The 27157-nt window shown below is 43.4% G+C and overlaps 1 protein-coding gene across 1 annotated transcript in view; it reads left to right on the plus strand.

Annotated features, from left to right (window-relative positions):
* TOP1 (DNA topoisomerase I) overlaps positions 1-27157 on the plus strand; it is a 349577-nt gene that overhangs the window by 277382 nt on the left and 45038 nt on the right. The window contains exon 13 of the mRNA XM_029612494.1: positions 13341-13485. Within this exon, the coding sequence (XP_029468354.1) occupies positions 13341-13485 (145 nt within the window). The remainder of the gene's footprint in view (positions 1-13340; positions 13486-27157) is intronic.

A 27157-nucleotide genomic window follows, 5' to 3' on the forward strand; every position in this document is an offset into this window, starting at 1 on the left:
TGTTGGGCTAGGCCCCGCAATTAGACTTTTGCCTACACACCGTGTGGTAGGCTGTGGCGGCATTTTTTGCTTGCTTCTGTGCGTGCTTTACTGCTTTCTACAGGACATCTGTATGCGCAGTGCATCAGCTCTGCACACATGTTGTGCGCTCAGTTTGGGTGTGCCTTTTGCAGCATAAATTTTTAGTGTCATGATACACTCAAGCCTCTGTGCACAAGTTGTGTGTGCTTTGGCGGCGCTTACTTTTGAGGCGCCTAATTTTTGTGCGCATAAATCTTTTGAGCATGAGCCATTTGGGCGCACATTCACTGCCACTGATGGTGCCAGTGAACAAGAAGTCTAAGCGTTTTTCTCTCTGTGTTGCCTATCATATTCAGCCTTCTCAGCCTGACCTGACCTTTAACATGTGTCAGCGCTGTTTGAATGCTCAGGGGGCGTTGTCTCTCCCTGACTTTGCTAAGCCTAGATCCTCCCATCCTGATGATAGGAGGATCCAGGCTTAGCGATCAGGAGGGACGCCAGACCTTAGTACTCCCTTGACTGGCACCCCCGCAGGTGATGGCAGTATTGTAGGCGCTGCTCCAGTTCCTTCTGGGTTTCTACTGGATCCGGCTGCTTTTTCTAGGGTGGAGTTTTTTCAAGGTTTACAAGCCTTTCTTCAGGCACAGTCCTCTGCTTAACCCAATCCTGTCAGGTTGGACCCTCAGCCGGTGGCTCCTCCCTTTTCCAGTCCTATGATTAAACACCGGGGCTCCCCTCGGTTCGCTGTGGGTATCCCTGACAGGAACCCAGATGGCACTGGTGATGAGGCAGATCTGATTCCCTGGAAAATGGGGAAATTCCTTCAGGACTCTTAAGCGTATAGGACCATTTTGCAGTTCTTTCATAGCTCTGATTTCCCAGACCTTGAAGAAGCTGGGTGTTCCTGGTATGGATGCCATGTTGGAGCTAAAGAAGAATCAAATTTTGGTTTCCTTGTGTAAAGCTTTTTGTTCTTCCCTGTTTTGGACATCATTCAGGAATTGATTGATCTTGAATGGGATGCCCCAGAGGCAAATTTCAAAGGGGTTGGACATTGGAAGACCCGTACCCCCTAGATCCAGTTATGAGAGAGTGTCTGCGTTTTCCCAAAGTGGATAAGAACATAAGAACATGCCATACTGGGTCAGACCAAGGGTCCATCAAGCCCAGCATCCTGTTTCCAACAGTGGCCAATCTAAGCTTAAGAACCTGGCAAGTACCCCAAAAACTAAGTCTATTCTATGTTACAGTTGCTAGTAATAGCGGTGGTTATCTAAGTCAACTTAATTAATAGCAGGTAAGGGACTTCTCCTCCAAGAACTTATCCAATCCTTTTTTAAACACAGCTATACTAACTGCACTAATCACATCTTCTGGCAACAAATTCCAGAGTTTAATTGTGAGTTGAGTGAAAAAGAACTTTCTCCGATTAGTTTTAAATGTGCCACATGCTAACTTCATGGAGTGCCCCCTAGTCTTTCCATTATCCAAAAGAGTAAAATACCGATTCACATCTACCCATTCTAGACCTCTCATGATTTTAAACACCTCTATCATATCCCCCCTCAGCCGTCTCTTCTCCAAGCTGAAAAGTCCTAACCTCTTTAGTCTTTCCTCATAGGGGAGCTGTTCCATTCCCCTTATCATTTTGGTAGCCCTTCTCTGTACCTTCCCCATCACAATTATATCTTTTTTGAGATGCGGCGACCAGAATTGTACACAGTATTCAAGGTGCGGTCTCATCATGGAGTGATACAGAGGCATTATGACATTTTCGCTGGTCTGTGCCATTTCTAATCGGACAACTATCCCCGTGGAGGGAGGAGCGGCCTTGAAAGATGTGCAAGATAGGAGGATTGAGGCTATCCTTAAGCAAGACTTTGAAACAGTGGCAATGACTTTACAGATAGCTTCCTGTTGCACCCTAGTTGGCATGATCTTGTTTGCTCCTCTCTCAAGAGGTGATGATTCTGGAGTGCATTCCAGAGCGGTTATGGAACCCGCTGCTGCTTTTTTAGCAGATATAGGCTGCAATTTGGTTCAGACCTCGGCCAGAGGAGTGGCTTCGGTGATAGTGACCAGGCGTCAACTATGGTTGTGAAATTAAGAACATAAGAACATAAGAAAATGCCATACTGGGTCAGACCAAGGGTCCATCAAGCCCAGCATCCTGTTTCCAACAGTGGCCAATCCAGGCCATAAGAACCTGGCAAGTACCCAAAAACTAAGTCTATTCCATGTAACCATTGCTAATGGCAGTGGCTATTCTCTAAGTGAACTTAATAGCAGGTAATGGACTTCTCCTCCAAGAACTTATCCAATCCTTTTTTAAACACAGCTATACTAACTGCACTAACCACATCCTCTGGCAACAAATTCCAGAGTTTAATTGTGCGTTGAGTAAAAAAGAACTTTCTCCGATTAGTTTTAAATGTGCCACATGCTAACTTCATGGAAATTGGTCAGCTGATGCAGCCTCCAAAGCTAAGCTTATGAAGATGACTTTTAAAGGCTCACTCTTGTTTGGGAGCGAGTTGGAGAAGCTGGCCAGTAAGTGGGGCATATCTCCAGTTCCTCAGAAGAATTAATTGCAGTACACCTTTGGTATGAGGGGTCATCTCCGGGGTTCCAAGCGGTTTCATCCCTACAGAGGGTCAACCTTTCAGAGGACTTGGCCTTTCAGAAGGACTCAGTCTGTTCATCCCAGATAGCCCAAGAAAGGAGCAGGCTCAGGTGGCAGTTATTCCTGAGTTTCCCAATGAAGATTTGCTGATTCACCTTCGGGAGCAAGAGATAGGGGGGCACCTCTCTCTTTTATCAGAGGGTGAGTCAAGATCAATTCAGACCAGTGGGTCCTGGAGGTGATACGAGAAGGATATGCGATGGAATTTCGCAGTATTCCTTGGGATGTGTTCATGGTGTCTCTCCGGTACCCATGTTTCAAGAAAGTATGGGGCAATATTCCTTTTATTTTGTTGTGCACAAGAAGGTCCATTACCTGCTATTAATTAAGTTGACTTAGAAAATAGCCACTGCTATTACTAGCAACAGTAACATGGAATAGACTTAGTTTTTGGGTACTTGCCAGGTTCTTATGGCCTGGATTGGCCACTGTTGGAAACAGGATGCTGGGCTTGATGGACCCTTGGTCTGACCCAGTATGACATGTTCTTAAGGAGGTTTTCTTTCTCCCATCCTGGATCTCAAAACTGTCAGCCATCATTTGAAGGTGACTCATTTTCACATGGAAATATTACGCTCTTTGATAATGGCTGTACAGTCAGGAGAATTTCTGACCTCCCTGGATCTGTCCGAGGCCTACCTTCATGTTCCCATCTGTTTGGAACATCAACGTTTTATATGTTTTGCGGTGTTGGGATGCCATTATCAGTTTCGGGAACTGCCCTTTGGTCTAGCCACCGCTCCCAGAACTTTTTCCAAGGTTATGGTGGTGGTAGCAGCGGCAAAGAGAAGAGAAGGAATTCTGGTGCACCCATATTTGGATGAATGGCTGTTTCGACCCAAGACTCAGGAAGGTGATCTCCTTGTTGTAGGAGCTCGGTTGGGTAGCGAACCTGATCAAGAGCAGTCTTCCGTCATCTCAGTTGTTGGAGTATCTAGGGGTTTGGTTTGACAGGGGGCAGGACAAAGTTTTCCTGCCGGAAGTTCGGATTAAGAAATTGATTTCTCATGTGCGTCAGTTGGTGAACACTATATGCCCGACAGTGTGGTTCTATCTACAGGTGCTTGGCTTGATGGTGGCAACCATGGAAGTGGTGCCCACGGGCAAGAATGTATATGCATCCTCTTCAGCGCTCCCTACTGACACGTTGGAACCCTCAGTCGCAGGACTATTTGGTTCGGCTCCACTTGCCGATGGAAGTCTGCTCTCGCCTCCAGTCGTGGTTGCAGGAGGCTATTCTGAGAAAAGGTGTTTCCTTGTACTCCCGACAGATGTGAGTCTCTGCGGTTGGGGGGCTCACTGTCAGGAGCTGACAGCCCAAGGGGGTTGGATTGCCGAAGAATCCCTCTGGAACATCAATCACCTGGAAGCCCGGGCAGTCCGATTGACATGCTTGCAGTTCAGCCATAGGATGCAGAGTCAAGTGGTTTGCATGATGTCGGACAATGCGACGATGGTGGCCTACATCAATCACCAGGGAGTAACCACGAGCCAGAAAGTGTCGCAGAAAATAGATCAATTTATGGAATGAGCGGAAGGACATCTACAGATGATCTTGGCCTCTCACATTGCAGGAAAAGACATTGCAAGAGCGGACTTTCTCAACCAGGGCGTTTCATCTGATTGTGGATCACTGGGGCCTTCCATTTCTAGACCTGCTGGCAACTTCTCGCAATGTGAAAGTTCCTCGATTCTTTAGTCGCTGGAGAAATCCGTGGTCCCTTGGCATAGATGATGCTCTCATACAGGTCTGGCCGGAAGACAGGTTGCTTTCCTCCGGGACCCTTATTGGGCAGGATAATTTGCAAAATCGAAGGTCATAGGGGGGGCTTGTACTCCTGGTGGCGTCGGACTGACCCAGGCATTTGTGGTATGCAGATTTGCGAAGACTCTTGGTGGAGACCTCCCTTTGTCTTCTGCCACACATGATCTGTTACAGCAGGGACCAGTTCTTCACGAGGATCCAACTCTGTTCTGTCTTCTGGTTTGGCCCTTGAGAAGAGCTCGCCTGTTGAAGCATGGATATTTTTCTGCAGTGATTCAAGTGCGGAGTAAGGTGGTAAAGTTTTCCATTTCCTTAGCCTATGTGCGGGTTTGGAGAGTATTTGAAGCCTGCTGTGAGGAGAGTGGTGTTCTTCCTCATTCAGTTAACTTTTTTTATATACCGAGGTTCAATTAACTGAATTAATTATCACTTCGGTTAAGATCCCACACATTCTGGACTTTTTGCAGGAAGGGTTGAATAAAGGATTGGCCCTTAATTTCTTGAAGGTGCAAGTTGCGACTCTTGCCTGTTTCAGAGGCCCGGTGAATGGTGATTCCTTGTCTCATCCTGATGTCCATTTTTTTGAAGGGAGTGAAGCATCTTGGGCCTCCCTTGAGGTTACCGGTTTCATTGTGAAGTCTTAACTTGATGCTGGATTTTTTTGGCAGGCCCTACATGCCAATCGCTGCGTAGCCTTTCCTTGCGGTTACTGACCTTGAAACAGTGTTCCTGGTGGCAATATGTTCTGCACTTCAAATTTCTGAGCTGCAGGCCTTGTCTTGCCAGGAGCCGTTCCTTCAGTGACTCCAGAGGCATTACAGCTGCGTACTGTTCCATCCTTGCCCACGGTGGTCTCGGAATTTCATTTGAATCAGTCCATTTCGTTGCTGTCCCTAGATAAGGTCAGGGATGCACAGGAGTATCGCCGCCTGCGCCCCTTGGATTTCAGTAGACTTGTGCGGTATCTGGAGGTTTTTGAACCTTTCTGGAAAATGGATCGCCTGTTTGTCCTCCATGGCAGAAGTAAGCAGGGCACTCCAGCTTCGCAGGCTACAGTAGCTCACTGGATTAAGGAGGTGGTCATAGCCATGTATGTGGATGCTGAAAAGCCATTGCCTACTTAGGTTCGGGCTCATTCCACTAGGGCTGGGGCAGTGTCATGGGCAGAGGGTTAGATTGTTGTCTCCCATTGATATCTGCCGAGCTGCGATGTGGTCCTGCTTACATACGTTTCCCAGATTTTATTGTCTGGATGTGCAGGAACGGGGGGATGCAGCCTTTGCATCTGCGGTGTTGACTGGACCGTGGGCAGCCACCCATTCTGTTCAGGAGTAGCTTTGGTACATCCCACTGGTCCTGAGTCCATCTGTCTACTCACTAGGAAATGGAGAAATTACTTACCTGATTATTTCATTTTCCTTATTGTAGACAGATGGACTCAGCTTCCCGCTCTCGGCTGCCGAGTGATTGTGTCAATAGTCCTCCTGTGGGACTCCGGGTCCCAAGGGATTACTGGTAAGTGTTCATCCAGTCTAGAGATTGGGGTACCTACGTTCTTACTTAAGTTCAGTGTTTCTTGTTGGTTGAGTACAGTTATGGTTGCCTGTTTTTAATCAAGTTTTTTGCTAGTCTGTCCATGGTTGCTTTTGAAGAGAATACTGACAGGCTGGGATCACTGCAGGAGTATATATACTGTGACATCATCTTGCTCCATCTGCATCTGCTGGCAGGGGAACATAAACCCTGGTCCTGAGTCCATCTGTCTACACTAAGGAAAACAAAATTATTGGGTTGGTAATTTCTCCATTCTGTCTCTTCAAAGGTAAAGCAGATGCATACAGATGTAAATAATATTTATGATCAACAAGGAGACTTAACATGCTCTATAGCAAATACATTTCTCAGTTCTTCATTAGCATCCTTTCAGGCCGATCCAATACAGCGCACTCAGCTGAGTGCACTGTTTAACTCTCAGTTGGATGCGCGTCCACAACCCCTTATACCTTAAAGGGATTAGCGTGTCCAAAACGTGCATCCAACCCCCCACGAAACTAATAGCGCTCATCACATGCAAATGCATGTTGATGAGGCTATTAGCAATTCTCCCCAGATCCAAAAAAAAATGTGCATCCGACCCGCACATTTTTACACTCAGAAATTAGTGCCTGCCCAGAGCAGGTGCTAATTTCTGAGCAGCCCAAAAAAAGTGTACAGAAAAGCAGAAAATATTGCTTTTCTGTACATCCTCCGACTTAATAAAATGACGCTAACCAAAAGGTTTAAAAAACAGAAATGTGTTGCGGTCAGGTTAGGAAAAGGGAAGCTTAATTAACGAACATCCATTTTCCTAACCCATGGCTGTGCACAGGTTATAAAAATAGACACTCGTAGGAGACCACGTGATGCAGTGCTGGGGACGGATGTGAAATCTCAGCGCGGCGCCTAGACCCATTTATCCAGCCCCATCCACACTCTTAAAAGAAACTTTTCATAGTGTCCAGCCTACCACTTAGCTTCCCCAGTCGGAGTTTGCAGTAGCGCACTGAAAATGACAACGCGCTTGACAAAGAAAAGGACAAGCCGAAGCACCCGGAAGTGGCAACAGAAATGGCGCTTGAGCCCCCGTTGCCGGCGAATACGGCCGCAATCGCGGACATAAAGGTAGCGATCACCGAACTGTTGGGCCCAGAGTTAAAAACAATTTCCAGCAAATTGTCGGAGCTCACTGAGGCGTTCACGGGTTATGAAGGCAGATTTGGGGAGCTGGAAAAGGAGAGTCTCAGACCTCCAAGATGGCGAACGGGAGAGCGCTGCTGAAATCGCAGTACTCAAGGCCCAACTCAAAAAGCATTCAGAACGCCTTGAGGATATGGAAAATAGATCACGAAGATCTAATTTGCGCTTTTTAGGTTTGCCGGAAAACTTGAAGAGAGGGGGCTCCCTGCATTCTTGGAAGGCTGGTTAACTAAAGAACTCAACATCACTGCAACACATGGCCCACTTCGTATAGAAAGAGCGCACAGACTGGGAGTGAGGCGGGCGACGGAGCAAAGGCCCAGAATTGTGATAGCAAAAATTTTCAATTATGCACATAAAGTGGAAATCCTACAGGCAATGCGTGGGAAATCGCTGAGCTATGAGAATCAAAAAATCTTAATATTTCAAGATTTTTCAGCTGAGTTATCAGCGAAGCGTAAGCAAATGGCGCCCATTTGTACTATTTATTTATTTATTTAAGTTTTTTTATATACCAACATTCAAGACGGTAGTCCCATCATGCTGGTTCACAAGAAACAGGGGTGCAATAAACTTTACAATTTGAACAATGGTGCAGAAAAGCAGTTACATGTAACAGGGAATCAATAACTAGGAGTAAGAAGGAAAATGAAGATCAGATAATTATATATATATATATAATAACATTATAAGAGGTGGCTATTAATGCTAAACTTATCCAGGGAGGATAAGTTTAGGATAATACTAAACTTATCCAGGGAGGATTGAGAGCCACCCTGGTGTACCCAGCTCGCCTGCGGATCCAGACGAAGGATGGCGTGCGGTGGATAACAGACCTGACTGAGGCGCAGAGCTACTGCCAGGCACAGCTTCCTCAAGATCGGCATGGAGATATGGCGGCAAATGTGCCCAAAGGTTGATATTTCCTCCCTGCAGCTTGAGATAGAAGGCTATATCGGAGGAATATGGGAAGCCTGCGTACCTGGAATATTAATCTAGGGGAATTGGTCACTTTACTGATGGTTAATCGCTTTAACAGTACTGCTGTTCTTTTTTGGGTTTTTTTTTCTGCCTTTATATTGGAGTGCTGTGCGTGTGCCTGAGTGCCAATCGTTTGGCATTGCCAGTGGCTGCATTTTTTTTTTTTGGCGCTGGCTCACAATAACTCAGTGTTGTTTGATGTTTAGTTCACAGTTCACAGGTTCATTTTGGAGTATGATGTAACTTGTTGTGCAATTTGAAGGATGGGGCTGGATGGGGGGGAGGGGGGCGGTCGAGGGCATGGTGGTAGTCTCTAAGTGGTTGATAGAAAGAGGGGAGGATATGGTGGGAATTGTGAAGGGGGAAGTAGGGAGGGAATGGGGGGGGTGGGTTTCATGCTGTTCAGCGGGTCGGTAGTCATGCTGTGTGGAAAGTTGATGCAACAGTATTTACAAAGGTCCACTTATGTGTTTTTTCAATTACAGCTACTTGGGCTCCTCAGCTGGGAAGGATCCCAAGACTCAGAAACTCTTTTTTCTTTTTACAAATCATTTCCAATCAATACAACCTATAATAGGTACACATATCGTATCCTGGAATGTTTGTGGTATTAACTCGCCAGTTAAGCGGTCTAGAATTCTTAATTTAATGAAAAAGAAGTAGGTAGATATAGCCCTGCTACAGGAGACTCATCTGACCGACCAGGAACATGAGAAGTTGCGCAGGAGCTGGGTGGGTGATGTCTATTATGCGTTCGCCATGTCCAAGTCCACGGGTGTGGCAATTCTCTTTAATAAGCAATTGCCATTTAAATTAGTTACCATGCAGACAGACCCACAGGGGAGATATATTTTACTGGTGATAAAAGTGTATGATCAAACGCTAGTTTTATGTAATATCTACGCGCCTTCTAATTACACCCCTGAGTTTTACAGACTTGTGCAACGTTTGTTGCTTCCTTATGTGGAGGATGCGGTAATTCTGGGTGGTGATTTCAATGTGGTAAGAGACCCTCATATAGATAAGTCCCACTGCAACACACAGGATATACGCCGCAGTCAAAGTTTTCACAGTATAGAAAAATCCCTGCAGTTACTGGACGTCTGGCGTACGTTGCACCTGATGTAGAAAGATTTTACTCACCTCTCCCGTGCGCATCACACTTGGTCCAGATTGGACTATTTATTGGTGGGAAACAGGTTGTTCCCTAAAGTAAATGACGCGGGCATTGGTGACATATTGGTTTCCGACCATGCTCTGATATGGCTGGATCTCCAATTAACGAGGAACCAATCGCATACTAGACTTTGGAGATTTCCCTATTATTTAGCGGATGACGCCCAATTTAAAAAATACCTGGTAGACAAATGGGAGGACTATGCACGTTTGAATTCATCCCATTCTGGTGACCCCATATTATTTTGGTATACTGCGAAGGCGGTCATGAGGGGGGATGTTATAGCCTATATAGCGCACCGTCGGAAAACTCTAGATAAACGCGTTCTTGCCCTTACGGCCCAACTGCAGCAAGCTAAGAGACGGCTGCTTCGGGTTCATGATTGTCAGGCTAGGAAGGAATACCTGGTGATGCAGGGGGCTCTGAACACACTGCTTCATCAAAGAGCGGAAAAGAGCATCCTGTATTATAAATTTCAGTTATATAAGCATGGTAATAAATCTGGGAAGCTCATGGCCAACTTGATTCGGACTTCCTGCAAATCTCCACATATAACGGCCATTAAGAGTCCCGCGGGCCATATGATCTCAGATACAGAAGGCATTTTAAATAACTTTAAGCAATACTATCAGTCACTTTATACGTCTGGGGGGTGGCAACCAGAGGCTTGCGAGCGATTTTGTGCCAAAGTGGCGTTGCCCAGGATATCGGTTGAGCATCGAGAGTGGCTGAATAAAGACCATTGGAGGAGGAGGAAGTTCGGGGGGCCATCCATCAAGCAAAGAGATTTAAGGCTCCCGGACCTGACGGATTTACGTCAGAATTTTACAAATATCTGGTGGATCAGTTGGGACCGGTATTGGCCCGCACTTTTTCTTCCTTAATTAGGGCAGGGGAATACCCAGTGCATACTAATATGGCACACATCACCTTAATTCCCAAGCCAGGTAAAGAACCACATTCCCTGGCGGCCTATCGCCCAATTTCCTTGCTTAATGCGGATCAAAAGTTATTGGCCAGGATTATGGCTGAGAGACTGGCGCTCGTGATCCCATATCTAATTGGACAAGGGCAAGTGGGATTTGTCCGGGGTAGATACGCTATCTCCAATGTTCGGAAGCTCGTGGCGGCCATGACCATGGGCCAACATATGGAATCCCCCTACTTAATGATTAGTTTTGACACTGAAAAAGCGTTCGATAGAGTGGAATGGGATTATCTTTTCCACGTTTTAAAGGCCATGGGATTCAATGGTTTTTTCTTAGAAACTATATATTTGCTATACCGGAATCCTATGGCCTTGATTCTTGGGAATGGATCACAGTCAGGGCCATTTCCTGTTTCAAGGGGAACGAGACAGGGATGCCCGCTCTCCCCGTTACTGTTTTTGTTGCAGTTGGAACCTCTGTTATTAGCGATTCAGCGAACCCCGGAAAAAAGGGGCATACGGATGCAAACGGAAATCTTTAAATATGTCGCGTTTGCTGCTGATATAGCTGTATTTCTTTCGACTCCTGACCGTTCCCTTCCAGCTCTTTGAGTTTGGTGGAGGACTTTGGAACATTTGCGGGGCTGCGCCTAAATGTAGAAAAATCGATGGCAATGGCATTCCCAGCCACGATTCGGGAGTCTTGGGAGGGCGCCTTCCCCTTACAATGGGCGGCGGGGCCGATCCGATATCTGGGAGTCTATATATTACAAAACCCTAGTGCGCTCTATGAAGTTAATATTCCACCTTTATTGTCCTCCACTTTGGAGAAAATGCGTGTCTGGAAGGGATTGCCCTTAACGTTAAGCGGACGCATTAATATGTTCAAGATGGTCCTGTTGCCCAAGTGGCTTTATGTGCTCTCTAATTTACCAGTTTGCCTTAAACAAAAAGATATGGCCTCCCTGGATAAGGAGCTCCAGATTTTTATTTGGCGGGGAGGTAAATCTCGAATCCCCTTGAAAGTCTTACGGGCGCCTTGGAGGGAAGGGGGATTTGGAGTCCCAGATATCAGGCTCTATAATTTGGCGGGTAATCTTCGACTGGTTAGGGACTGGCTTTTGGACAGGCCCTCTTTTGTTCCTGCGGCTGCTGAGCAGGCATTGGTGGCCCCTTTCGATTTAAATTATGTACTACAGGCCCCTGCTCATTCCCAACCTTCTCTTCTGACTCAATCTCCCTCCATTAGGCCAATTCGCCAAGCTTGGATGAGGGTGACAAAACTACTTGGGATTCCACGGGTGTGTGCATATCTTCTCCCACTGCAAGGTAATTTGGAGTTTACCCCTGGTTCTCAAACTCCAGGGTTCCAAGCTTGGCGACGACAGGGGGTAACACGCTTAGGGCACTTATTTGATACGGAGGGGAACTTGTTATCCTTTGCGGAATTGCAGTCAATGTACCATATTGGTGGCATGCATCCCTTCCCCTACTTGCAGGTAACGCATTATATCAGATCTATTTCTCTGGATATGTTTAGTGTTACCGCGCTACACTCCTTAGTAGATCTGTTTCAGTTAGACAGTGATAAGACCCCATCCCTGTCCAGATATTATAAGTCTCTGGTAAAACATTCAAAGCCAGATGCCCTTCAGGGATTGTTGGATCGCTGGAATGGAGATGGGTTGGTCGTGCTGACACTGAACACACTTAGAACTTGCTTCCGGAAAATACCATATGTTGTACAGGGCATGTATTATCGGGAGATGCAATATAAGTTTCTTTATAGGGCATACGTGACTGAACAGGTTGCCTATCGTTCCAAGCTTGCCTTTTCTGACACTTGTGTGCGATGTGGTGGAGCAGTGGGCACGCTCTCCCATGCGTTTTGGGCCTGCCCCCCAGTGAGGAGGTTTTGGGGTCATAATGCTCAATATCTTATGTTTTTACTGGATTTCAAACTGCCCATAACACCCATGGTTTTTTTGTTTGGTTGTCTGCCAAAACTCCCAGTGAAGAAAAGCAGGCTTGGAATGTTTATTTTAAAGTCATGCTTGGTGGGGGAAAAAGGTAATCTTGTTACAGTGGCGATGTGCGGAACCCCCTCAGTTCTGGACTTGGAGGAATCACTTACACCAGCTGATGCGTATGGAAGACCTTGATTCTCGCAACACGCCTCAGAAGCGTCGGCGATTTTTGGAGGTTTGGGATGCTTATTTGCAGGCGCTGCCACATCGCTCCAGGAGTTTAATTCTAAATGATTGATTTGGATCTTCATATGACCAGTGGACAATGAGGCTTGTCACGGCAGGACTGCTGGCTTGTTGTTGGGGGGAAGGGGGGGGTAGGGTATTCATAAGGTACAGTGTGTGATGTTATATATAATATTGATGAGGCAGTGAAGGTGCAGAGCACAACCTTCACTGTCGTTTTCCTTGACTGTATTTTCTAATTCCATGTAAATGGCCATGTTAACTGTTCCATGTTCCATGTAAATGGAACATTTAACAGTTAACAGTTAACATGTTAACATGGCCATGTTAACATGTTCCATGTTAACATGGCCATGTTCCATGTAAATGGCCATGTTAACTGTTCCTTGTAAACTGTTCCATGTAAACTGCCACCCGGCAGTAATTATTACTGTTCTGTGTGAACCGGAGCGATATGTATTGTATACAGGAGCTCCGGTATATAAAAACCATAAATAAATAAATAAAATAAATAAATTGAAATAAAAAACTTTATACATTAAAATAGACACTCATAAAATTGAGTGTCCGTTTTCCTAACCTGCTGACAGCCACTTCTGCTGGGCGCCTGCTGCTGAGGAGACACACGTTTGTCCCTCCTTGGCAGCGTGACCCCTCATTTAAATATTCTATTGTGCGCCTGGGAGAGGTGGCTGGGCGCGTGTAGGAAAGCAGGCGCTCAACATTGAGCGCCTATTTTCCGCGCTGCTTTATTGTATTGGCCTGTTTGTTATTAATTTGAACTCTTGGCCTTGTGAGAATGCTTCATCTCTCTCCTATTCACTTCCCTTCTACAGAGATTCACTGGTTCCACCACCACCTCCGGGACACAAATGGAAGGAGATCAGACATGACAATAAAGTTACCTGGCTGGTATCCTGGACTGAGAACATCCAAGGGTCCATCAAGTATATCATGTTAAATCCCAGCTCTAGAATCAAGGTAAGATGATGACTGCAGGATCCCCATCAGAGCAGGAACCTCAGCATTATGCTGGCCACATTCAGTCGATGATACTTGCAGCTAAGGGATGTATTGGCTATCATTAAAGTCTCGCCTCCTTTGTCCTTGGAGTTGTGGCTTTAAAAGAAATCCTTGAGAAGCCTGTAAAACGTATCGTAGCAAAGCGTCTACTGCTTTGGAACCGCCAGAAACACTTTTTTTTTTGATAGCTGCAGAATCATAGTAAATTGAGGTCCATGAGTATAGGGCAGGCTGTATTAGAGTTGTAGGCAATACAACTTCAGTTTTGCATTTTTAATAAAGTTTAGCCACTTCAGATTGAGAAGTCTGTATGAGGGTAGTGACTTTAAAAGAACAAATAAGAAATGAGCTTAATAGTAAGAGAGTATTTTTTTACCAATAGTAACAAATTAAAGTCATCACTTCTGGCTGATATAATTTAGACACTTGCAGATATAAGAACATTACTACAACAGAAGTTATACTGAAGAGCATTCTACATATTGATATCCTAGATTAGTAAAAGGGAAAAATATGAGATTGAAGAAAAGAAAAATGCAATTTGGAAGTGAGCAGATCAATAACCAGGGCTGGGAGGAGGGAGAAATAAAATGGTCACTGTAGCTGGGTCTTGCATCATTGCAGAGCCTGACTGACAGCCACTGGCCCGACACTATGTAAACTTGCTGCTGCTGCCACCCCAGCACTGTGTCAACCACTGCAATCTATACTCCTGCCCTGAGCTTGCTGGTACCCCCTGTCACCAGTGCATTGGTTTTTTACCATCCAGTGCAGTCCTGATTGCAACCCTTACTTTGCTGCCACGTATCTGATCCCACTTTAGAGCACTGATACTGCTGCTGCTCCAGTGCAAGGCACCCTTTATTGCACCTTCATGAACCCAGAGCCTCTCCCCTCCCCCTCCCACAGCCCAAAGCAGCAGCCTGAGTCTGCTGATGCTAGTGAACGGCTCACTCACCTCCCAATGCTTCTCATCAACCCCCTCAGACCCTATTTTCAGATCCATTAATAGAGCCCTGCTTCTGCTGCTTAGTGCCAACTTGAATTTAGGGGACCTTTTTAATGGGAAAGTACACCTCCCTTCTAATAGAGTTAAACTGGTCACCCTAAAAAACAAACAAACTGGTTATGCTACACGCAGATCTTACCCTTTGCCTCCTCACCATCTCCCAGCAACCTGCAGAAGTGGAGAAGCAAGGGAAATAGGCGTGAGGGAAGAAGAATGCAAGAAACCAAATAAAATAAGCCAAAGAAAGTAGTAAAAAAGACCCACAATAATATAACAAACTTATTTTCCCCGGGTTTGATTTATGGGGTCCCCTTATGTTTGAGGCCATCTTATATTTGGATTAATTGGATTGTAGTTATAAATATATATATATATATATATATATATATATATATATATATATATATATATATATATATATATATATATATATATATATATATATATATATAAAGAATATATTTGACAGCAAAAAAACTGTTTGAGTCAGGGTATAAAAAAGATGAATGTATAAGTTGATTCTTTTATGAATATGATAGCAATTTTCATACTACTCACATAGCTACAACATCCACAGGTACTTTTTTCCATGGTTTTTGCACCAGTTTTCAATGGAAAAGTCTTCGCATACTTTTACTTTGAAAATTGCCTAAGGAGAAAGTAGCTGCAGAGATTTTCACCTGCTTTTTCTGTGGATACTTTTTTCAACCAAAATTATGTGCATAGTTTTCTCACTCAGTCTCTCTGCCCTGGGAACATTTCCACTGCTTCAATGCGGGTAAAAATAACCAGGTTGTGGAACTAAGTATAGTAGCTTGCAAAAATATTTTACCCCCTAAAAAGTCAGCAGATTTATGTGGATTACAAATGACACTTACACAGATTTGTTCCAGATAGTATGTTTATTGTAATTTGTGTAAAATCAATGAAAAACAACTGAGGGGAATATATCATCCTAAGTATCCATGCAGTGCAGGCCCCAGCATTCATTATACTGAATTTATTTACTTATTAAAAAAAACATTATATACCACTTTAAGTTTCAAAGACCAATTAAAACAGTATATAATTTATTTTTTATTTATTTATTTATTCGTTTTTATATACCGTCATTCGGTTTAGCCATCACAATGGTTTACAGAATCAAAACAATCAGATAAATTATGCATAGTTGCAAAAGAAGAAAACAATAACAATAGTGAAATGATAGGTAGAGGAGGATGGTGGGGTGAAAGAGGGGGAGAAGGGAAAGATGTAAAAAGGAAAGTAACAAAAATAGTATTAATTCATCTTAAAGGAGCATATTAAATTTCTGAAATTGTAATACTTAAGGTTGATGCCAGTTGTAGTTACTGTTTTTTTCTTGTTTGGGTTTGAATGGTTGAATTGATTGTAGATGGATTGTTAAGGATGATTATTGATGTAGACTGTATGGAAGAGGAAAGTTTTTAGGTCCTTCTTGAACTTTTTTGATGTTAGATTGAGTTCTTAAATAAGGCGGTAGAGAGTTCCATTTTTTTGGGGAAGCAATGGAGAATGCTGTGTTTCTAGTAGTTGATAGTCTAGCATCTTTAATGGAAGGAATTTTTAGACAAGAAGTGTTGTTAGATCGAAGATTTGTTCTGGTAATTTGTGGAGTGATTTTTAAACCAGTAATCAAAGCATACATAAAACAAATTTAAGTATAAACCAAACATATAAAATAAAACTACATTATTTAGAAGATCATGTGATGCATTGAGCCAGGAAAGATGTATGATCTTGCTGCTTCAGGTACCATCCCACTTCGGATGCCATCCTACTTCGTATGCACTGAATGTTCTTTTTTTATGTGTAGTAACCTAACAAGACCTTCTTTTGATTACTGAGTCATTGGCGGACCAGATGGTGCAGTGCTTACACAGTTATGTCCTCCTATTCTGGGGAAAAAATAGAGAGAGATGGAGAAGAGTAAGCTAATTGAGCCCAAGATGGCCAGAGAGTCGGCCGTCTCAGTAGCTTCACTGTTGAACAGTGCTGCAGTAGTGGAACTCACTGCAGTGGTGGTCCTTGCATTGGAGGCAAAATTTGAAAAGATTTACGATAAATTAGAAGAAGTAACAGCTGCTAAGCCTTCAGTTGGGAAGAGGATCTCTAATGTGAAATTCTCAGGCCAACTCAATGACATGTATATGCACTCTTTCGAGCTGTCTAAATTAAAGAGGTGGGTGCAGAAATTTGAAGACTTGGAAAATAGTTCAAGGCGCAATAATTTGGGCTTTGTCAGATCGCTCGAAAGCATAGCAGACTCAGAGTTGCAAGACTTCCTTGAAGCTTGGATATTGTGTGAGTTAGGCTTCAGTACAGACTGGGTAAAGTTTCAACGAACTGCGAAGCCTTCCTCACCGCAATGTCTGCAATGGGTTTCAAACAACAAATCAACAAACCCACTCACAAAGGAGGACACACACTCGACCTCTTCTTTACAAATGCCGGCATATCCCAAACAAATCAACCTGACTGTCAACAAGTCCCATGGTCAGACCACTCCTTAATCACCACCAGTTTTTCCCTACCACAACCAGATTTTAAGCCTGACTCAAGACCCGCTTTCCTCTACAGAAAAAACATGTAACTCTGAACTCCTCAGCAAAGTTATAGCCCCAGAACTACCATCCATCGATGTTTCTACACCTAATTCCGCTATCCAATCATGGTCCAAAATAACAAAAGAAGTAGCAAACACACTTTGCCCACTGACCACCAAAAAACCGTCTTCAAAGGCATCCAAAAGACAACCCTGGTTCAATGATGAACTGCGAAATCTCAAAAAACTACTTCGGCAGAAAGAAAGAAAATGGCGTAAAGCCCCCTCTCCGGCCTCACTGTCAGACTACAAACGCACGCTCCACCAATACAAAATCAGTACACAGAAAACAAAAAGAGACTACTATGCCTGTCAGGTTCATCACATCATCAATGATTCGAAAGCTCTATTCGCCTTCGTTTCCAATCTCACTAAACCCATCACTCCTGATATACCACCCGAACTTTCTCAGACCAAAGCAGACGAACTGGCTCTTCATTTCAGCAAAAAAATCTCTGAACTCCTTAATCAATTGCCATTAACCACTAGCTCTCAAGATAACACATATATTCTCCCTAACAAAGATATCCAACTTAACGCATTCGAACCCATCACTGTCACAGAGATACAATCGGTGCTGAAGAAAATGAAACCTTCATCACACCCGTTTGATCAAATTCCCTCCAAAATGCTACTTCTCATTCCTGATATTATATCAAAATCACTTGCTGAAATTATAAACTGTTCACTATCCCAGGGTATCTACTCAGATGAGCTAAAAACAGCTTCAATCAAACCCCTCCTAAAAAAATCGAATCTAAATCCAAATGATCCCAACAACTTCCGCCCTATTTCCAACCTTCCATTCATAGCCAAAATAATGGAGAAATTGGTGAACACTCAACTTTCCAACTACTTGGAAGACCACGGAATTCTGTCTCCAAACCAATATGGCTTTCGAAAAGCTGCAAGCACAGAAACACTACTTCTTTCACTCTCAGACTTCCTCCTCTCCGGAATCGATAAAGGCAAAGCATTTTTACTAATCCTCCTTGACTTCTCGGCGGCCTTTGATACCGTCAACCATTACCTCCTGCTAAAACAACTGGCAAATATTGGAGTGACAGCTACTTCACTAACATGGTTCAAAACCTTCCTGGAAAACAGAGGTTACAGGGTCAAAATTCATAATACAGAATCCCAATATCACCCCTCCACCAGAGGGGTGCCACAAGGTTCTTCCCTGTCACCCACTCTATTTAATATATACCTTCTACCACTTTGTCAATTACTCACAAAATTAAACCTGAAACACTTCCTCTTCGCTGACGACGTACAGATTGTGATCCCTTTAAAAGAATCAATCTCGATAACAATGGAATACTGGGACAATTGCTTACTAGAAATCAAACACCTCCTCAACAGCCTAAACCTAGTCCTCAATGCGTCGAAAACGGAATATCTCCTTATAGCACCTGAAAACAACAATACACTTTCAAAGCCTCCAACACTCCTACAAACCACCCATGTAAGAGATCTAGGAGCCTTCTTAGATAATCGACTTAGCCTCAAACCATTCATTAACAGAACTACCAAAGACTGCTTCCACAAATTACATATCCTGAAAAGAATAAAGCCACTTTTCCATGCGCATGACTTTAGATCAATCCTGCAAGCAATAATCTTCTCCAAACTAGATTATTGCAATTCTCTTCTACTAGGCCTCCCAGCTTCCTACACCAAGCCTCTACAAATGGTACAGAACACAGCAGCCAGAATCCTCACAAACTCCAGGAAAATCGACCACATCTCCCCCATCCTCAAAGACCTTCATTGGTTACCGATCCACTTCAGAATTATGTATAAAACCATCATGATTATCTACAAGAACATCCATCAACACACTCAACTGGACCTACAAATCCCTTTTAAAAAACACACATCAGACAGACCCATCAGGGAACACTACAAAGAATCACTACAGGTTCCACATGCCAAAACCTACCATCATAAATCCTACAGCTCAAGAGCTCTCTCATCAGCAGGTCCAATCCTTTGGAACTCCATCCCACCGGACTTAAGACAAGAACCATGCGCTCCAACTTTTAGGAAAAGACTAAAAACTTGGCTTTTTAAAAAAGCTTTCCCAGATCTGGATTAAATTCCCCACTCATCATCAGCATAAACACAAAAGTTAGGAACTGTAAAAAAAAAAAAAAATCCACTAACTTCACACGCAGTCACAGCAACATTTTATTATACTTCACAACAATATCTTATCTAATCATTTTGCTACACATCTACATTTTATAATATTATACATATTTATTAATTGATACAGCTGGTTAAAATGCTTATAGTCGTTCTACAATTCTTCCCCTTTCATATCCAAGTTATTTTTCCATGTTTTTTGTAACTTTCTCACATCCAAAATATTGTTATAATATTTGTTAAGTTTCATACTATATTTGTTCTTGTATTGGGAAATGTTCTTTACTTTGTTACTCTCTGCCTTTACTCACATTGTTAATTGTAAACCGGGTTGATGTGATTCCTATCATGAAACTCGGTATAATAAAAATAACAAATAAATAAATAAATAAATAAAGTTGCGGATAGAATGAGTTCAGCGGCTAGGCCAAAAGGAGGAGGCCGCGACTAGGCATGTTTACTCAATTTCACTCACAAATCAGACATCCTGCAAGTGTTACATTGAGGAAAGCAACTGCTGCATGATAACAAGAAAATAATCATTTTCCAAGATGACTCCAACAAAGTAGCTGCGCTGCAACATGAATTTGCTCTGGTCTGTACTAAGCTTCATTCCGTGAACATCTGGTGCATGCTACTTTATCCAGCCAAGCTGCAGATCACCCAATGGGGGCATGTTCTCAATATATAACTGCTTAGGAATGAGCAGGGAGGTTTGATCAATGCTAATAAAGATATATTCATCTTTTTTCTAACTATTACAGATACCAGTTGGCCCAGCCAGGTTTTATCTATATAGACTGCTTTTTAGAGGGGCTACAACTACCAAAGCTTTCCTTGGAGCAATTACTTAAACTGAATGCCCCCTTTCAATACAAGAAGTTACTACAGCTGTATAACAGGCCAAATCACCAAGTTGCCATACTGGGTGAGACCAAGAGTCTATCAAGCCCAGCATCCTGTTTCTAGTAGTGGCCAATCCAGGATACAAGTACCCAAACATTAAATAGATCCCATACTATTAATGCCAATAGTATGGGATGGCAATTCCCTAAGTCAGCTTGACTAATAGCAGTTTATGGACTTCTCCTCCAAGAACTTGTCCAAACCTTTTTTAAACCCAGCTAAGCTAACTGCCCTAACATCCTCTGGCAATGGATTCCGGAGCTTAATTGTGCATAGTGTGAAAAATAATTTTCTCCTATTTGTTTTAAATATGCTACTTGGTGACTTCATGGAGTCCCCTTTAGTCTTTAAATTATTATTTGAAAGAGTAAATAATCTATTCACATTTACCCATTCAAGTCCTTTCATGATTTTGTCAACCTCTCATATCCCTCCTCAGCTGTGCCTTCTCCAAACTGAACAGCCTTAATCTCTTTAGCCTTTCCTCATAAGGGAGCTGTTTCATGCCCTTTATCATTTTGTCGCCCTTCTCTGTACTTTCTACAGTGCAGTTATATCTTTTTTAGATGTGGCGACCAGAATTGCTCATAGTATTCAAGGTGTAGTCTCACCATGGAGCGAGACAGTGGCATTATGACATCCTCCATTTTATTTGCCATTCTCTTCCTAATAATTTCTAACATTCTGTTTGCTTTTTTGATCGCCATAGCACACTGAGCCTCCTGTCCCATGACTTTTTAATTTTCTTAGAAGCCTTTCATGTGGGACTTTGTCAAACACCTTCTAAAAATCCAAATACATTATATCTACTGGCTCATCTTAACCACATTTATTAACCCCTTTAAACAATGTAGCAGGTTTGTGAGGCAAGACTTCCATTGAATAAATCCATGCTGGCTGTGTCCCGGCAGTGAAGTCACGCTCACTGGTCTATAGTCCTTCTGTTACGTCTTTTGAAGAAAGATATTCAGACTCAGACACCTTTCTCCATTCTTATGGCCTGGTACAAAACCCAGCATACCTTTACAGTGCTTGAAGAAAGATGAGACACATGGAGGATTTGGTTTGCTGGACTTAGATTGTCCCCACTTTGTGTTCTTCAGACCTGTTCACCTCTGATTCATACTTAATACTCATACTCACCAGCTGCCAGTCTATATCCGGAGTCGTACTTTAGTAACTCCTTAGAGACATTCTTGGAAATTTATTGCTAAACTGCTGATCTATGCCTCACCAGTCCTGTCTTTCCTTCCTTCCTGGATTTTAAGCCAGGAGATCATGTTAATGCTTTCATCTCCTGGGCTCAAGTGGGTATCCTACAGTTAAGCATGACATTAAAGAGGGCAGGATTATCATGTCCTTTCAGGATCAATATGGGGTAGATAGGATTATTTTTCCATACATGTAGTTGAACCATTATGTCAGTTTTCTATTTAAATGAGGTTTGAACAATTTTCTAATCTCCAAGATGGATGATTTTTTCAAAATAGAGGAGAAAGGCTGTCTGTCTCTGTGCTCCAGAAATCTATATAGAAGTGGGCCTTTGTCACTCATGCTCAATATCAAGTTTTAGTGGAAAAATGAAGAAAGGACTCTATTATACTGACCCTGGATCTTTAGAAAGGTCCTTCTCTAAGGTTGGAGAACTCACTGAATTTATGTAGTTTAGAGAAATGCAATATAGAGCTCATAAGGCTAAGATTGCAGATACTGATAGATGTCCTAAATGTACAATAGAGAAAAGAACTTTAGTGTATGCCTGTTGATATTGTACATCTATACAGTCCTATGGCGGAAGATTTTTCAGTATCTAGGTACGTTAATTGGACAAAAGATCCAGCCTTCTGTGAATAATGTGCTATTTGATGATTCTTTTAACTTGTCAATAAGAGGCAAGGGACAGAGGAGACCTATGTGGAAAGTGGGGGGAAAAAAGGGTTATTTTGGGGATTTGGCAGGATACTGATCCTCTGATCTTTAGGAGATGGAGGAATTTATTTCATGGTGATAATCAGATGGAGAACTTGGTGTGTGGTGTCATCTTTTCACATAGAAAATTGTTCCTGGATACTTGGGAGTCTTATCTTCAAAGCCTTCTGGCAAGAGCTAGAAGTGCGATTTCTAAATTATACATGTCTATCTGGGCAGTTACTGCCCTTGGTGTATCTACATATGATCTGTAATAACTTCCTCTTTCTATGCCCTACAATGTTTTGTGGAACACAGACCATTTCAGGAAAATTATTGAGGATATGGGAGAGGGGAGGAAGGGTTTTGAGGGGGTTGATTTTTTTTTTTTTTTTTTTTACTGCTATTTAAAAATCATTATGAGATACATAATTTTTCTTTATGAAGACACCATGCATAAGAAACAAATGTATTGGTGGGGTTTTTTCCTAGCCCAGAGTTGTAGACTGTGTAAAGGAATGGGAAACAGATGGGGTTGTCTATTCTTTACCTCATACTTTGATATCACAAGCCTGTTAAGAGACAAATGAGAAATGTGACTCTGTTTGTATCCATTTTAAGATTGTACTTACAATGTGGATTATCCTTGGTTTCTGTGTTACAATTGTTTTCTTTTCCAAGGACAAGCAGGATGGTAGTCCTTACACATGGGTGACGACATCGGATGGAGTCCGGCATGGAACTTTGATCTCAAAGAATCTAGAACTTTCAAACATGCAGCTGTAGTCATCACCCTGCCCCCTAGGCAGAGTCCCTCAGTCTCTCTCTTTTTTTTTTCCACAGAGTGTTAAGCGCAACCTATGCTTATATCCAGGGATACAAGAACACACAGACTTTGTAGAAAGTATAATTTTGTTTTATTGATCAGTATAAGTATTCTTGGAAGATGCTGGTTGATGGATACCCTTTCTCTGACAAACTGACCAGCATCTCCCTGTATACAGGAAGTGATCCTTCTTTTATAGATAACATTCAATATCGTACTAGGTTGGAAGATTCTAGCGTGTGTAACTACCCAAAGAATAATTTACATTGGTTGTCATGTCAGCAGCATGATGTGATTATCCCTAATCTGCCCTGATTACTTCTCCCAGGTGGGGCCCATTTACCATCACTCTCTAGATAGTCCTTTGTTCTGTTAAAATCTTGCTGGTCAGGGCAATTAACACATCTGAAGTTGTGTTTACAGATACTCCTGAGAATAGTGCCTCTTATTGTGACAGTATAGCCTGAAGTTCCCTCCGTTGCCTTTTCCTTTTATGACCCTATAATTAGGCATAATAACTTGGCGTCAGCTTCAAATGCTGTCCAGGTGTTCCTGGAATTTTTGCAAGTCAGGCTCAATAAGTCACTTAGAGTTCGTATAGCCAGGACAGGCTAAGAAAGCAGAGGATTCTGGGTCAGTTGCCTTTCTCCATGTTGGTTTTCTGTTCAGGCACACTCATCAGGAGCCATGTGGTCGCGGGAGCCGTGTGTGTCACAGTATTCAGCTTTGCTCTCTCCTCTTTGTAAGTGATTTTTTTCTAGAGCTGCAGCAGTTTTCTTTCCTTTACCTTATGGTAGTTTTATTTATTTTCCTTTTTTCTTCTCCCCGATTTCCGTTGCTTTCCTGTCCATGAAGAGAGGTTTCGACTGGGCCTCTGGACACCTAGTTGTCCACCCCTACAAGGGGGTCCCTCGTTCTCCGTTTCCCAGTGAAGGGATGTCACTGCTTCTGACTGGCGGTCGCTCTCGGTTCCTCACAGGATCCGAGAGCCGGTCAAGTGGAAGCGCTCTCCTTAGGTCGGCCTAAGGCACAACAGGTTTATTTCGTGAGGGAGCCATTCCAGAGCAGCTCCCCAGTGAAAATTAGGGGTTTCTCCTGAGCTCAGTGGGCATCTTTTGATAAGGACCATTATTGCCAGTCATTCTCACCTATGGAACCCTACCTCAGTGAGGAAGTTCTAATCCATCTAATTGGCGAGTATGCCTTTAACCTATCACCGTAATCCATGGCTGAGGGAGTTGGGGGACGAAGGACCCCCACAACAGAAGTGCTGCTCTTTGATTGCAATGGCTTGCAAGCTATACTTTCCCATTTTAGGGATAACCCTGTCTGCTGACTGGGGATGGTCCAAAAAAACAAACCGGAAATTGATCCAATATTGCAGTAGCGACCAAAGGAAGAAAGGATCAGTAAACACCAGGAGCTCTTTATTGATCACAGAACGTAATAAAAGCCTGACTCAGGCTGAGTTTCGCTCATAGAGCTGCTTCAGGGGCTATTCATTCTCTAGCAGATGGCTTTTCTCCATATATCAGGTGAACATTTTTCCGGTTGAAACACTGACAGACTTGAAGGTGTTTTTGTGTTCAAGAGAACCGCTAACTTTTGTGGTTTAGATTTACTCATGCTCGACTGATACTTAGATATCAGCCGATGTGCAATGCAGACAAAGCTGTGTCGAGACAACAAAGTAATTTTTCAACTCAATGAAAAATGTTCACCTGATATATGGAGAAAAGCCATCTGCTAGAGAATGAATAGCCTCTGAAGCAGAGTATGAGAGAAACTCTGCCTGAGTCGGGCTTTTATTACGTTCTGTGATCAATAAAGAACTCCTGGTGTTTATTGATCCTTTCTTCCTTTGGCCACTGCTGACTGGGGATTCCTGGTCCATGCACTGAACTACGTGCTTCCTTGGGGGAAGTATATGCAATCATAGCTGAGATATTAATACTTAAGACAGGTTCATGGTAATCTGTTCCAAGGTCCCCCTGGCCCTGCCCTTAGGGTTTCCAGGTCAGTGAAGAAATCCTGTTCGACAGGGGTTTGCACTTACTGCACCCCAGCTTCCTGTCTCTTGGTGGAGTGTTTGTGGATTTATTTTCTGGGGAATTCACTCTGTTTCAGCTGTTGCAAGCAGGCTGAGGGCTCTGCTCTATGGCTAACTCCCTACTGGAATTGGCAGTGAGTTATTCACTTGGGGTTGCGATATACAACCTAGTGACTTGTGATTACCCCGGCAGTCTTAGCGGTCTGCCTCCTTGTGTTCTTTGCTCCTTCCATCTTCCAGTTGGAATGTCTGGGGAAGGGGAGAAAAAGCTAAGGCATTTGTGGTATATCTTAGCATATATTTGCAGGGAAAGATACAAATACTGACTTTAGCTTTTCTCACTTCACTAGGTTGCCCAAAGTGCCTTCCTGCTCACCTGAATTATCCTGTAGGCAGGATGGATACTCCTGTCCTTGACAGGGTGCAGTGTGGTTGAACTTCAGGCCTAACTTATTTCCCTGCTCGGGGGTTTGGGCTAGCGATCCCATTCAGGGATTGCCTTTCATCCCATAGAAACATAGAAATGATGGCAGAAGAAGACCAAATGGCCTATCCAGTCTGCCCAGCAAGCTTTCACACTTTTTTTTTCTCTCCTTTCTCATACTTATCTGTTACTCTTGGCATTTAGTAACCTTTTGGTTCTATTTCCCATCCACCCCCGCCATTAATGTAGAGAGCAGTGCAGGAACTGCTTCTAAGGGAAGAATCAGGCTTAATTGATTTGGGGTAGTAACCGCCATAACAAGCAAGCAACACCCTTGCTTATTTGTTTACCCAGACTGTGTAATTCAGTCCTTCTTGGTTGTTGTCTGAATATAAAATCATCTTTTCTTCATTCCCCCCTGCCGTTGAAGCAGAAAGCTACACTAGATATGCATTGAAAGTGAAGTATCAGGCTTGTTTGGTTTGGGGCAGTAACAGCTGTAACAAGCAAGCTACTCCCCGCTTTTGTGAATGCAAATCCTTTTATCCACATTTCCTCTTGCTGTTGAAGCATAGAGCCCTGTCGTAGTCGCATTAACCATGTGTATGTCTATTGAATGAGGGTATTATCTCCAGGTATTAGTTGTCTTTCCCGCAAGCCACCCTCTCTTCATTCACATCCTCTAGACTTTTATGGATCCACAGTGTTTATCCCACGCCCCTTTGAAGTCCTTCACAGTTTTGGTCTTTACCACTTCCTCCAGAAGGGCGTTCCAGGCATCCACCACCCTCTCCGTGAAGAAATACTTCCTGATATTGATTCTGAGTCTTCCTCCTTGGAGATTCAAATCGTGACCCCTAGTTCTGCTGATTGTTTTCCAACGGAAAAGGTTTGTCGTTGTCTTTGGATCATTAAAACCTTTCAAGTATCTGAAAGTCTGTATCATATCACCTCTGTTCCTACTTTCCTCCAGGGTGTACATATTTAGATTCTTCAGTCTCTCCTCATAAGTCATTTGATGAAGACCATCCACCTTTTTGGTCGCCCTTCTCTGGACCGCCTGTATCCTGTCTTCTGTCCCTTCGGAAATACGGTCTCCAGAACTGAGCACAGTACTCCAGGTGAGGCCTCGCCAAGGACCTGTACAAGAGGATAATCACTTCCCTTTTCTTACTCAATATTCCTCTCTCTATGCAGCCCAGCATTCTTCTGGCTTTAGCTATCAACTTGTCACATTGTTTCCCCGACTTCAGATCATTTGACACTATCACCCCAAGGTCTCTCTCCTGCTCCGTGTACCTCAGCCCTTCACCCCCATCGAATACAGTTCTTTCGGATTTCTGCACCCGATATGCATGACTCTGCACTTCTTGGCATTGAATCTCAGCTGCCGTATCTTCGACCACTCCTTAAATCCCGTCTCATTCTCTCCACTCCTTCTGGCGTGTCCACTCTGGCGTGACCACTCCTTAAATCCCGTCTCATTCTCTCCACTCCTTCTGGCGTATCCACTCTGTTGCAGATCTTAGTGTCATCCGCAGAAAGATAAACCTTACCTTCTATCTCGTCCGCTATGTCGCTCACATAGATATTGAACAGGATCAGTCCCAACACCAATCCTTGCGGCACTCTGCTTAACACCGCTCTCTCTTCAGAGTAAGTTCCATTTACCATCACACATTGCCTTCTGTGTCAACCAGTTTGCAATCCAGGTCACCACCTCAGCACTC

Source organism: Rhinatrema bivittatum, chromosome 8 (genome assembly GCF_901001135.1).
Source record: "Rhinatrema bivittatum chromosome 8, aRhiBiv1.1, whole genome shotgun sequence".
NCBI classification, from domain to species: domain Eukaryota; kingdom Metazoa; phylum Chordata; class Amphibia; order Gymnophiona; family Rhinatrematidae; genus Rhinatrema; species Rhinatrema bivittatum.